At 40.3% G+C, this 13,796-nt stretch overlaps 2 protein-coding genes across 6 annotated transcripts in view; one reads left to right on the top strand and one right to left on the bottom strand.

Annotated features, from left to right (window-relative positions):
• Window positions 1-1,347: 1,347 nt before the first annotated feature.
• On the bottom strand, window positions 1,348-1,938 carry LOC132494920 (large ribosomal subunit protein uL22-like). The gene has a single exon (XM_060106353.1). The coding sequence runs from the start codon at window positions 1,915-1,917 to the stop codon at window positions 1,363-1,365; it is 555 nt and encodes a 184-aa protein (XP_059962336.1). The 5' UTR covers window positions 1,918-1,938; the 3' UTR covers window positions 1,348-1,362.
• A 2,371-nt stretch (window positions 1,939-4,309) lies between these two features.
• RHBDD1 (rhomboid domain containing 1) overlaps window positions 4,310-13,796 on the top strand; it is a 118,758-nt gene continuing 109,271 nt past the window's right edge. For all 5 annotated transcript variants that reach the window (XM_060106349.1, XM_060106351.1, XM_060106350.1 and 2 more), the window contains exon 1: window positions 4,310-4,442. The gene's annotated coding sequence lies outside the window, so the exon portion shown is untranslated. The remainder of the gene's footprint in view (window positions 4,443-13,796) is intronic.

Raw genomic sequence — 13,796 nt, 5'->3', positions numbered from 1 at the left:
AGCTTTAGCTGTTATATTTAGGCCTATGTTCCATTTGGAGTTAATGTTTGTGTATTGTGTGAAATATGAGTCCAAATTAATAGTCTTTTTTCATATAGATGTCCAATTTTCCCAGCATTATTTGTTGAAAAGACTATCTTTTGCCTTGGCAATTTTGTTGAAAATCAACTGACCATATATAGGTTTATTTAAATTCCATTCCATTGATTTCTATGCCTACTCTCACACCAGTAATAACCTGTCTTGATTTTTGTAACTTTATAGTACATTTTGAAATTGAGTAGTGTCATTCCTCCAATTTTATTCTTTTTCAAAATTGTTTTGGCTATTATACACCTTTTAATCTAAGTTACAAAAATCAGCTTGTCTATTTCTATCAAAAAAAATCCTGCTAAGATTTTGAGAGAGATTGTGTTGAATCCATAGATCAATTTAGGAGAACGGCCATCTTAACAATATTGAGCCTTCCAGTCCATGAACATGGAGGGTCAATTTCTCTCAGCCATTTTAAGTAGTTTTCAGTGTATGAGTCTTGCACCTCTTTTGTTACATGTATTTCCAAGCATCTTACTCTTTGTGATGCTATTTGGAATGAAATTATATTTTTAATGCTATTTTTGGAATTTTAATTTGTAGTATATATACATTTTTAAAATTTTGATCTTGTACTCAAAGACTGTGCTACCTCATTTATTAATTCTAGTAGTGTTTGTGTGTTTTCTTCAAGATTTTTACACACATCATCAGGTCATCTGTGAATAAAAACCATCTTACTTCTTCATATTCAATTTGATGCCTTTTATTTCTTTTGTTCCTTTACTGCACTGGCTAAAACTTTGAGTAACATTTTTATTTTTTTTTGTCTGAGTTGGGTCTTCATTGCTGTGCATGGGCTTTCTCTAGTTGCGGCTAGCAGGGGCTACTCCTCATTCCAGTGCACAGGCTTCTCATTGCCGTGGCTTCTCGTTGCAGAGCACGGGCTCTAGGCATGCGGGCTTCAGCAGTTGTGGCTCACAGGATTAGTTGCTCCGCGGCATGTCGGATCTTCCCAGACCAGGGCTCGAACCCGTGTCCCCTGCATTGGCAGGCGGACTCTTAACCATGGCGCCACCAGGGAGGTCCCACTTCTATAGTTTTTAATATATTCACAGAGTTGTGCAACCGTCACCACAATAAATTTTAGAATATAAGTGGTGAGAACAGACATCCTTCTCTTGCTCTTGATCTTAAGGGGAAAGCATTCACTGTTTTACCACTAAGTATGATGTCAGCTGTAGGTTTTTTACAGATGCCCTTTATTAGGAAGGAAGTTCTTTTTTTTTTTTTTTTTTTACTTTTATTTGCATTTATTTTTTGCAGCATTTATTCCCGGGCCATAAGCTTTTGTTTCTTCAATTTCTTCTGGGATATCTTTTTCTTCTGGGCAACCTCCTCTTCTGGTTTAGGAACAATCTGTTCTTTTTCAGTAAGGATCATCTCAATGTGGCACGGAGAGCTCATGTATGGGTTGATCCGACCATGAGCTCTATAAGTCCTGCGCTGCATCTTGGGGGCTTTGTTCACCTGGATATGCTCAATGACCAGAGAATCTACATCTAACCCCTTAAGTTCAGCATTACTCTCTGCATTTTTGAGCATGTGCAGTAAAAATTCAGCACTCTTTTTGGGCCACCGACCCTGCGTCCAGCCCCACTGTTTGGCCTGGGCACACCTACCAACTCCACCATTGTAACGACGGAATGGCACACACTGCTTCTTTAAAGTGACATCCTTCAGATACTTGGTGGCTTTTCGGATATGCATACCCTTAATGGCCTGGGCTGTTTCACGAGTGTTCTTAAAGTGAACACAAAGATTTGAACCTCTCGACTTGCAAGATTTTGTGGGATTTTCTGGGTCAAGTGAATAGCGAACCATTTTTAGAGGTCACCTCAGGCCGCTGACCGGAAAAGCAGGAAGTTCTTTTTTGAGAGTTTTTAATCATAAATGTGTTTCATTTTATCAAATGCTTCTTTGATGAGTTTCATACATCTTTCTGTACAGTGTTGGGTATAATAAATACTTGCTCCATTACAAGGAATTAGATACCAAACAAGCTCCTCTTTAAAATAATACTCCAGTTGTGTTACTTGCTCATGGTGTTGTTGACTCATGTTTTCCCACCTTCAGTCCAGGTTTTGAAAGCTGCGAATGATACTCACCTGCCTTTCTGCCAGTTCCAACACTAGATTTATGAAATGTACAAAGATTTTTTTACCACAACTCCTCTGTACTCAGGAATCACATTTTAGGAACACTCATTTAAATCAGATGGCTTAATCTCAGGTATTTTTGCTCTCCTGCAAAAAAACTTTGATAAAAATAGAAAATTGTCCAGACCATTACACAGGTCTCAAATATCATACATCGTGTGCATAATCCTGTTTTTCTCTCACAATAAAGATACAAGAGTACTTTTGAGCTTTTAGGAATCATTATCTTACAAGGTAATTTAAAAATTGCATAACTTTTGTGTTAAAGGACTTCTTCAGGCATTGATTTTTTTGGTATGTTGAAGCCTTGCCCCAGTAAAAGGATCTTGCTAATTGCCACATATGTTAATGTTTAAGATATACAATTATTATCCAAGTGATCTGTTTGTCAATTTAAATGGGGATTGAGTATGATACATGTTGATTTCAATAGGCTTAAAAAAATTCTTGTCTGATCAATGAATCATATAGGACAAAAAAGGTCATTTTTTAAACTTTAGACTTTTTCTTTCCTCTTAAATGGCTATGAAATTTTTCACTGATAATGTCTGAAATTGAATAAAATTGCCTACGTATACTCTTAATCCCCATATATAAAGACATTTTTATGAGATTACTGTATTGAGACTTCTTGATTTGTGGCTCCCTTAAAATCACGTCTGTATTTGATATATTCATATAAGGACAAGAAAAATGATGCAATTATAGAAAGGTGTAAATGGTGTTAGAGAATGGAAGATAAGGATTAGCATTAATTAAACTGATGCATAATATCATGGATCAGGATAAAAGGGAATCCCTTCTTTTTGAGAAATTACTTTTATTTTTTCTAGGGAAACACACAAAATACTTCTATTGGCAATTCACCTCCACCCTTCAGTTGAATTTCTATTTCCAGAAATGCAGTTTCTCATTGTCAGCCAAACTTTCTGATTGGCGTATTGTTTTCAGAAGAAAGGGATAACTTGTAAGGCTCAAGGAACACAGTTGCAAATTGCTAAGATTCTTCTTTATCACTTGAACGTCTGTTATATACCCTGCACGTGAGCCAAATCTTCACTTAAATTCCAAACTCCATAATAAACATTTCCATGAAGAATTCTTGCAATACACAATAACAAAAGATAGTCAAAACTCTTCTGATTTAGGCAGTTTTTGTTTAAGTAGACTATCTAAACACAGCTGTCACAACTTCCAATAAATACAGAGCAGCATAAAACCACCTGCACTTGATTTTATCCTTGGAAAAGACGCATCTTCCCCCTAGTTATTAGAAAATTCCATACCAAATAAGATAGTTTTCTCATATGGCATGAAATACAGCATTTAACTTAACCTGACTCCTACAACCCAACATAAAACCTGTTCCAGAGCAGAAAGAGACCCATAATTAAAATTGCATCAAATGATAGGTTAACAGAAATACTTAACACCTATAGCCTTAAATGGACAGACAGACATAGAAATGCAGCCTCAGACTGAGACTTTGGGTTGTGAAATGTACACCCACGACCTTGTTTTGCTGGCCTGCTTTGTAACCGCGGGTTCCGCCCTGAGATAGGTGATGGCCCGCTCTCCAGCCGTCTGATAACTCATGAAGATTTCTGTCTCTTCCGCCATCCACTTCACAGGTAGTATGTGACTCCTGCACGCAGCAGGTCCTGAGGCTGCGGCAGGGCTGGGGCCCGGTAGGGCACTTTCTCAGTCGCCACGGGGCCCAGTCGCCGCATCTCCAGCCCGCGTCCGGTCCCTCGAATGTAGGCCAGGCCTTGCTTTACCCGTGGTGGGCAGCCAATAGTTACTTATGGCAGAAGTAATATTATTATCTAGGTGTCACTCGGAGCTTGGAGGACGAGTAGAAAGTACAAGCCCTCCACACCGCGCTCGGCCGCGGTCCCTTCCCCGTCGAGCCTCCTCCAAGCCACTGCCACCGCACGCGGTCCTAGAGGCCAGCCCGCAGGGAAAAAAAAGCGAGGACGCGCGCAACTGAGCATGCGCCGCCGCCCGCCCGCCCCGCTTTACGGCCCTCCCCACGCCCGACGGGGGCCGTGAGAGCTGCGTCGCGAAATCAACCACGCTCTCACCCCGCCCCTCAAGCCGCTGGGACCTGGAGCGTCCGGGGGCGGGCGCCCGTGCGTGATGACGCACGTGGTCGCGAAGACGTGGGGACGCAGGCGGGCCGTATAGAGCGTGAGTTTCCGCGTCTGTTCGGCGCCGCTGCCGTTGTCCGTTGTGCGCCGCGTCTCTCGCCTGTTCTCAGGGCCGCTGGCGCTGGCGGCGGTGGCGGCGGCGGCGGCGGCGGCGGGGGCTGCGGGAGGCCGTGGGCTTCCTTGGGGTCGGGCGGGGGCGGGGTTGGAGGCGCAGCCTCCGCTTCGTGGGAGCTCTCAACAGGTCCGAGAACGGGGAGGGAGTTTCCCGGAGGGAGTCTAAAGGGGGTCTCTTCATCTTCACTCCCGTCTCTGCTTGAGGCCGATCGCACAGGGAACGACGTGTCCAGGCCCTGGGTGGATGGCGTTGGCCCTGGGAGGCGCGGTGTGTTGGTTTAAAGGAACGTTGCATCAGCGACAGCTTGCAGTTTCAGTTTCTCTTGGAAGAGTAACTCTGTTTCTCAATAACAAGTGTGTGGCAAACACAGTCCTAATCCTAATCTAAGTAGTGGTATTTCTCCTAATACGAGACAGGAAATACACTAAGTGTATTTAATGCTTTTCTGTCCAGGCCTTAAAAACCTTTTCAAAAACGGATCACATGCTTATATGATTTTCCAAACCGAGCATAAACTCAGTGTTACTGTCAAAATAAATTATTGCATAGTCATGACTGAGTCATCGAGATGGGTTGGTCCCTTTGCAGTGACAGCTGGACTTTGCTCTTTTTTTTTTTCCTTTGGAATTGCTCCTTAAAAATCTGTCTTATGTCTCACATTTATATGCCACTTTTTGCTGTTCTAATAACCTTTAAATCTAGAAACTTCTAATTTGCTGCTGGTGTGGCAGGGCTTGGGAAAGCACATAATCTTAGAAGAAGGCAGTGCATTGGGTTCCCAAATTTTCCCAGGACTACCAGCATCAACGTCAGCGGGGAACTTGTTGGAAATGCAAATTTAGGAGTCTTACCCCAGATTTAGTGAATCAGAAATCTATTTTAACAAGACTTCGAATTAATCCCAAGGCACCTGTGTGCTAAAGCTTGAGAATTACTGGCCATAGTGATAAAGAACAGCCATTGTGAAGTCACAGAATGGAATGTGAATCCAGGTGAAGCCTTTCTTAGGTGTAGGACCTGGGACAAGTTAGTTAAAGGTTACTTCATAGGGCTGAAGTGTAAAAATGCAGGAAAAGAGTTTAATACAGGTGGAAAACAAAGATGAGATGTTATTAAGGAACTTGTTAGAACTGTCTAAAATAAGTACATAGATTGTGCTGAAAAGATTCTTCCTTGATTTAGATGTGAGTTGTAGTGCACAAATATTGTGCCTCTCTGCTGCTTAGAGGGCAGTTTATTTTTATGGATTCTCATTATATTGTATACGATTGAGGCTGTCGAATGTAGGATATTCAGTTAATACCAATGCTGTAGTATTTTTAAGAACCGCAGTAGTCATTGTGTTTAAGAGCAGTTTTTAATTCTTTGGCCTTTTGGTTTTTTCAGCTTCATTGTACCTCCTTTTGACCCAGAATTTGGTAAAGAAAGTAGAGTGGATAACTGATCAGAGATCAGCCTTAGCTGTAGAGTTGAGAAGTATTATAGAGCAGTGACTTGGAAACGAGAGACAAGACTGAAGATGTTTCTGTCCTTTTTTTCCCATGTGTCGTACAGCTCCATGATAGCAAAGAAGTTCTCATCATATCTACTTACCTCTGTTTTCTGGAAGTATCACAGGTATTAAGTTAGATGTGCCCTCCATCTGCTGTTTTTACAGAATGTCAGCTGCAGCGTTACAGCTTTTTCCTTCCCCTTTTCAGGTGGTCGGTTTTGGGGGGATAAAGAGAAATATTCGGGATTTGAAGCAGCTGACCTAAAGCCTAGACTCATTGTGATGTTGAGAAGAGTCTGTAGCACCATGGCTGAAACAACAGGTCACTTTGATTAGAGTCCACTGCTCCCGAGGCCACACCGTGGCTCCTGGGTATTGTGGGTGAGTTTTCAGATAACTATGAGTCAGTTTAGATATCTGCCCCTATAAATAATTTTGTTAATGCTAAATTAACACTGTCCCATCATGAAGTATTCACTTTTCAAAGGCCCCATTTTTCTTGTTCTCTGTGTCAGAGAGGCTGATCTTTAGCGGTGGTTTTGGGTCAGGCAGACCCTGCTTTGAACCCCACCTCTGCTACATACTGATTGTGTCCAGTAGACAAGTTAACACCCTCCCAGCCTGAACTTCCTCTCCTACAGAGTAGGACTCGTGGTGTGTTACTACCTCAGGACAGTGAATAAAATGAAATCAAGTGGAAAGCATGTCTGTTACGCCGAGAGGCTCAGTAACTGGTACATGTTGGACAGGGGAGAAAAGGTAGTTATTACCTCAAACCTAGCTTGATCTCATTCATTTCCTCATAATATTTTTATAAATGAGGTAATTTTATTAATTACTTGACTGTGCTGCTTTTCTTTTTAAGCAAAATGCTGAAGAGCTTTCACAGTATTGTGAATGAGAGAAAGCAATCACTTTGGAGAAAGTTAAAACTCTAAACCTGGTAGAAAGACACCATTTTCAGTTCTATCAGCATAACAGAGCAACTTTCATAAATTGTTTTTGAGTGTTTACTGGAAGGTCAAGGTCAGCGGGTGATTACTGTTTAAGTATCTACAGTTAGTTAATGGGGACAGTCAGCCACAGAAGGGGGCACTTTGTTACAGGAGATGAGACATCACTGAAGACATGCACCAAAGAATAAGAAAATGCTATTATAGCTCTGAAATCATTATTTTTCAATATGGACGCTTAATGATAGGAAAGTGAAGAGTTTTATGTTCCATTTTAAAAAATGATAAAAAAAATCTCATGTATTTCTGTATATAGTGCGTATGAATATGTGAGCATGGAAACTACTTGAAAGGTGCCATACTAGGTCATAATTTCGTTTACTTGGCAATGTATTATACTATGGAGGTAGGGATAAATAATCTATACATTTAAGTAAAATTAGGTAAATGCATGTGTATGTAAAAATTCTTTTAAAAAACCATTACAAAGATAGAAATTCCTTAGAAAGATAGATTGCCTTTTATGCTGTAGCTCTAGTCATCTAAGCAGGGGGCCTCAGATTTTTTAGCAGGGGACCCTCTTTAGCAGCATCTTACCTGTAAAGCTCAGGAGCTGAGAGGTTTTAAGAGAAGAGGGGTTGAAGGGCATAGGCCCTGCCTGCTGGTGCTCATCCTGAGCCTCCTGCAGTGACACTTCAAGGAGTCCGTGTGACAGGGTGTGAAACCCTTCATCTGTGGGGTAGAAATCCTCAGGTGACGAGCTGTACCTAAAAAGTCAGATGTTGAGAATTCCTGAGTGGGATCCACAAACTTATTCTGAAGACAACTCCCAGGGTTATTAGCAGTGTCAGACATATGTATAGTTTCTCATGTAGAGAAGTGAGAGATTATTTTTTTTTTAAAAATCCAGCCTTCAATCTGACCCATATTATATAAAAATAGGGAGGAATCTATCCACATTTTTTGAGAAATCATCTAAGTTTTTTTTTTTTTTTAATCCCTCTAAGCTGTGACAGCTGTTACCACGGTTAAAACTTTAATATTTTAACTGGCTGTTGTTTAGCATTACAAATGACTCAAGGAAAAAGAAACAAGGAGTCAATGGAAATATATTACTTGTGTTTACTGTCCTTTAGTATTTTGTTGTATGAAAGCAGCTGGTTTGCATTTATATGGTAAAGGGTTTTTCTTAAAGAGTTAATTTTTAGTTAATAGTGAGCTTTCATAAGAAAAACAATTTCAAATGCTAAGTATTTGCTAGATTGTTTTTAATAGCGATAGTAGTAATATCACATTGTCCTTTTTCACACATTGAGGGTTTCCTGGTGACAGCTGGGGCATGGGGGAGGGGGAGTCACTTTCAATCAACCAGCTGCTCTGTGTAACATCATGATGGTGATATTTCAAAGCCCATGGATAATTCTGGCTGCATTCAGAAGAGAAAATGTATCAAATTTCTGGGAAGCAATAGATAGTGTTCAAGAGCCCTTTGGGATCAAGCTGGTAGCCAACTAACAATGTGTACATTTAGGTTTGCATGTTGGTATTATTTACCATCTTGTTTCTTGGACATTGTTACATGAGCATCATAATTATAAAGCAATAAAGTCTAGTTCCATGGGGGCAAAAGGCTCATTAGTTTATGGAGTGGAAGGGAGAATGGAAAACAAACTTTGGGGATGTGCTGTGTGCTTTTACATAATATGCTATTTCATTTATTCTTCCCGATGACTCCAGGAAGTAAGTGGAGTTTTCATCATCCATGGATAAGGAAACCAAAGCTCAGCAGGATTGATTATGGGATTTGCCCAAGACCACGTACTAGTAAGCGATGGCATCCAGACTTGACCCCATATCTAGCTTCAGATCCAGGAATGTTGTCATTACACCAACAGCTGTTTCTCCACAGTGTTCACTTGCTTATGCATTTTTTTTTTCTTCTTTGCGGTACGCGGGCCTCTCACTGCTGTGGCCTCTCCCGTTGCGGAGCACAGACTCCGGGCGCGCGGGCTCAGCGGCCATGGCTCACGGGCCCAGCCGCTCCGCGGCATGTGGGATCTTCCCGGACCGGGGCACGAACGCGTGTCCCCTGCATCGGCAGGCGGACTCTCAACCACTGCGCCACCAGGGAAGCCCGCTTATGCATTTTTAATCCAAAGTCACAATATCAGGATAGTATGAATGAAATTTAGATACATATTACAATGACTTCAGTTTTATATAAATAATATATAAGGGTGTGTGTGTGTGTGTGTGTGTGTGTGTGAGTGAGTGAGTGTGTGTGTTGGCAGCCACTTCTAATTTTGGAATTTTTTCCCTCGAGGAAAGTCCCTTGGGCAACACTGTTAAAGAAATTTTGCTATGTTTTTTTATATTACAGATACCAGAAATTTTCAGGGATGTGTATTTTAATGAGTCAGTTGTGATGCTGAGTTTGAACAGATGTAGGAATAAATATTGTGTGTGCTGCCCGTGTAGTAGAAGTTCCTTCACACGGAAGTATTCAGGGCTTCCTCTTTCTCTTTCCAAGGAATGTTAATTTTGTATTAATAAGGGACCTTTTTGCTTTCTAGATGTTCAGCCTGTGGCAGACCTTTGAGATGCTGTTCGTATACCCTCCACGTTTTGGTTCTCCTATTAGCTAGAGTGTTGTATGTACTCTGAAAAATGAGAGTTGATGATGCTTGAAATAAACTAGGATCTGCTGCCAGCCCTTGGCAAATTCCCTAGTATCTGTGTAGGGTTCTTTGACTACAAACAACAGAAATTAAGTTAACTAAGTTATCCAGATAACTTATTCAAGAACAAGAGGTTTATTGGAAGTATATGGATAAGCTCAGAAAATCTACAGAAAAACCAAACCACACAGGACTGCAGCTAGGTGAGCTCTTGAGGCTTGGGTAGACTTTGATAGATCTGGAAAATTCTTTAAGTTAATGTTCTGAGTATCAGATCCAGAAGTTGTTGGTCTTTGTGTCTCTGCAAAAGTGTTAGATTCCAGGAAGAGAGTTATTATTCCAGTCTTGGTCACTGTTACCCTTGAATCAGTGTAGGAAAGGCATCCTGGATTTCTGGTCGCCCCCCACCAGGACCACATCCAATGGTAGTGAGAGGTGTCTCTTACCTGTTACTGAAAGAATGAGGTGTTAATGCTGGGCAGAGAAAAAGAAAGAAAACAAACCCCAAGCTGTCTCCACCACCTGGTAATTAGTGGACGTCCTGTGCGCTTGTGGAACGTGAACAGCTCTGAAGTCTGGCTTGCTTCTCCCCTCTTTAGCTCTTGTGTTGGGAGGATTTCAAGTTACATAAATAGTTCACTAACATTTCTTACATGAGTTAATTTAAATGAGGTTATGGCTATCACTTTTTCATTGACTTTAGGTAGACAAACAGAAATCTGGTGTGGAGCGAACCTGAGAATAGAATCACTTAAATCTTCTTGAAGAGAGTGATGGTGGGATGCTGGCCTTACTGCTCCCTATGTGCCTCCTGGTTTAAGCGCCTACGTCTGCAGGGCTGTCAGTTGGAGAACTTTAATGAGCCCTCGTTAAACTAAAACTTGTAGTCCATGAGAGAAGGAACCAGCTTATGATTGATATTGGAAATCATAAGCAGTGATGGATCAGAATTGGAGTTGGCACTAATTCACCTCACTGTGGAGCAAAAGTCAAGATTATATACAAAATCCAGTATTTCATTTTTCACGTATAAAGATAATCTAATCATTTCTGTTAAGACTATAACCCTTTAAAAAGGAGGGAAGATAAAAAATTTTTCCATCTGACATATAGTTTTTTTAATCCTAAAACGGAGGCTCATTAAATTCTCAAATGTAATGGTAATTTAAAGATAATGTTGACAAAAACTCTGATTTGAGATTTTATTGCAAAATTTGTCTTAGTTAAAAAAATCGTTTCTATTTTCATGTGCCTTCCACTGTTCCAATGCCCATCATACTGGTTTTTTAAATGTATGTGTAATTGAATCACATGATGCAATTTAAAAATGTAGGATCATAGCCCAGAAAAATGCTAATTGGTTACTAAGTTATAAAGACACTTTAAAGCTATTTAAATTTTTTAATCTTAAGCCTTATTTTAATTTATGTATCGATATGCATTAAAACAGTATCATTTCCCAATTTATGATTTTATATATATAATCTCATTTAATCCTCACAACACCAAATATGGCCGCATTATCTCCTTGTACAGGTGAGGAACCAGTAGTTAAATAACTTTCCTAAGGTCACATGGCTGGCGTATTGTGGAGCTCTTACCAAAGTCCATGACCTTGATTACTGTCCTCTACTGCAAACGTTAATATTGCTAGCCCTGTGTATCATTTTGACAAAAAGCACTGTGATGTTTCTTTTTCCAGAATCTGTCTGTTTACCCCAAGTTCCCTGACAACTTCTTTATGTTTGGAAACTGTTCAAATGTGTTGTGTTATCCATCATCTCATGCTTCTGTTTGCTGTGAGTATGGCAGTAGCTCCTATATTGCACAGTGTGCCCTGTGAAGCCTTTTGTCCTTTATGTCTTAGAGCAGTCTGACAGCCTCTCATGTTGAATTCAGCCAGGTTGCTTTTCATTTAACAAAGCTAAGTGTTGCTTTCTAGGTGAAAAATAATTAAATGCTTTTAAAGATGTATTTGATTAACAGGAGGCTGATCTGTGTAAATTAATTATAACTGTAATGATGTCATAGCCTTGTCTTTTGTTATTAACCAGGTAATTGACCAGAAGTTTGAAAGCTTATTGTAACTGACAGCACTTTGACCTTGTATGCTGTCTAGAAGTGAAACATGCACAATGCATGTAAATGCAGTTGGTTTACTGAGCTTCATGTGTTGTCCGAGCATCTGATCTTGGGTCCTTACTTCATTCTTCCCTTACTTCTTTGCTGAAATTGTTACACTCGAACTGAATATTGTACTGATATCTCTTACTAAAAGCATCTGACCAAACACAGATGTTGTCTGTGTCCTTGAATAACTATAACCAGACACGAAACCTTGGCACATTTAGGACATACAGTCAAGTAAACAAATGCCAAAATTATATGAACATTGGTTTTAAATTCCATGTGAAGGAAGGTAAAACAACTTTTAGTAGAGAAGACATAAAGGGAAAAATAGTGGGCATATTTGCTAGGTTGAAAGAGAATTTTTCCCTTTTATTCTCATTTACCCAAGAAAGTTCAGAGAATGTAGTGTCTAAATATTTGAGTGATGAGAGCCTCTAACTTGGGTGATTTTGGTTAAAGAATGGGATGGTAGGAATAAAGCACAAAGTGGATGTGGGATAACAATGGCTAATGAGCAGCAATCCCTGGGTTCAGGCTGTCCTCCCTCCCACATGCTTTAGACTATAGGAAGAGTCAGCTCTGCCAGAAGTGACATAGGCATTCCTAAAATCACCATACTATGCAAAATCACACAATAAAAACCATAGAGCTTGTGGTGCAAAGGGTGTTAGGAGCAAAACACTCAAAAACGTTGTCAGTGACACATTACAAAAAAAAAGATAGGAACCTAATAAAATGGCAACAAGATTTTACACCTGTTAAATGATTAAGAAATGCAGAAGTACATAAGAAATATGACACTTCACCTTCAAAAAGTCCTGAACTTTGCTTTCAGAAGCGATTGTCAAAAGGATTACAGCTTGTGAATTATTGTCAAGTGGTGGAAGAAGGGTTATCCAGATTGGATGTCAAGTCATGATTGCAGATGTGGATGGGTGTAACTCATAAAATACTCAGCGAACTGAGGTAGCTGGTAGATGTTTGAGGTGTGCAAATGTGTACATTTGGTGAATTTCTATGCAGCTTACTTTAGCTGGGTGCACTTTCCCGCCTTCACCTAGGGCTTGTTGCTGATGAAATTGCACACAATCAGGTGCAAAATTTGCATCGTGCTCAAATTGTTCCTTGATATATATTGGTTGCATTTGAACAAATTTGCTTGTTTCAAAACAAGCACTATAGCAGAACTGATCGGCCTAATGAACTTAAACTTCCCTAAGCATATTTCACATATTTCCTATCTCTGTGCTAGCAGCACATGCATGCTATTTCCTCTCTTTAAAATACGTTTCCTCCTTTTAATTACTTTCTTTGAAAGTCTGGTGCAGGTGAGGAAGCTTCTCTGAATTGAATTAACTTAACATTTTTTATATTGGCACATATTTGTACATTATTTGCCCATTTCCAGGTAGTGTCGGTTCTAGAAATGACTTAAGACAGAAGTTAGTAGTAAAGGGGGAAAAATTAGCAACCAAATGGCTGAGTAGCTCTCAACAGAAGAAAGCATACGTGTTTATTAGGTGAAATTAAGTTTTTCTAGCGCTGATGGGATTTTGCACAAGGAACAGTAAGTCGGAACAGTGTTTTACAGCAGTGTGAAAATGATTACCCTGTGGCAGTCCCTTGGCTGAGTGAGACCTATGTCAAGGCCTCGGATAATATGAAGGTGCGTTTCTGCAAAAGTCATTCTTCAAAGGCAAAGTGACGTGATCTGACCATGCAGCATTTGGAGATTTGGCAAAACACAGGGCTAAAAGTTGGGAAAGTGTTCCTTTATACCAGTAATTCTTAAAAGGTAGAAAAGATGTTTTTGCCTCTCTGTGGCTTCCTTCTCAGATTAAACCTTACTTTGCAGGATAGGGCCTGGGGGTGAAAGCATGCCAAGCAGGGCACACTTCACATCCCCCAGCCACATCCCTTTCTTTCCAGAGTTCTTGCCAGGCAGATGCCTGGTCCTGGTGGGAAAAAGTCAGAGAACGAAAGGGGCTTTTGTTCCTCAGCTTCTCTATTTGTATAGGTTATATCC

This window comes from Mesoplodon densirostris, chromosome 8 (assembly GCF_025265405.1).
Source record: "Mesoplodon densirostris isolate mMesDen1 chromosome 8, mMesDen1 primary haplotype, whole genome shotgun sequence".
Taxonomy (NCBI): domain Eukaryota; kingdom Metazoa; phylum Chordata; class Mammalia; order Artiodactyla; family Ziphiidae; genus Mesoplodon; species Mesoplodon densirostris.
This window is presented reverse-complemented; position numbering and strand designations above follow the sequence as displayed.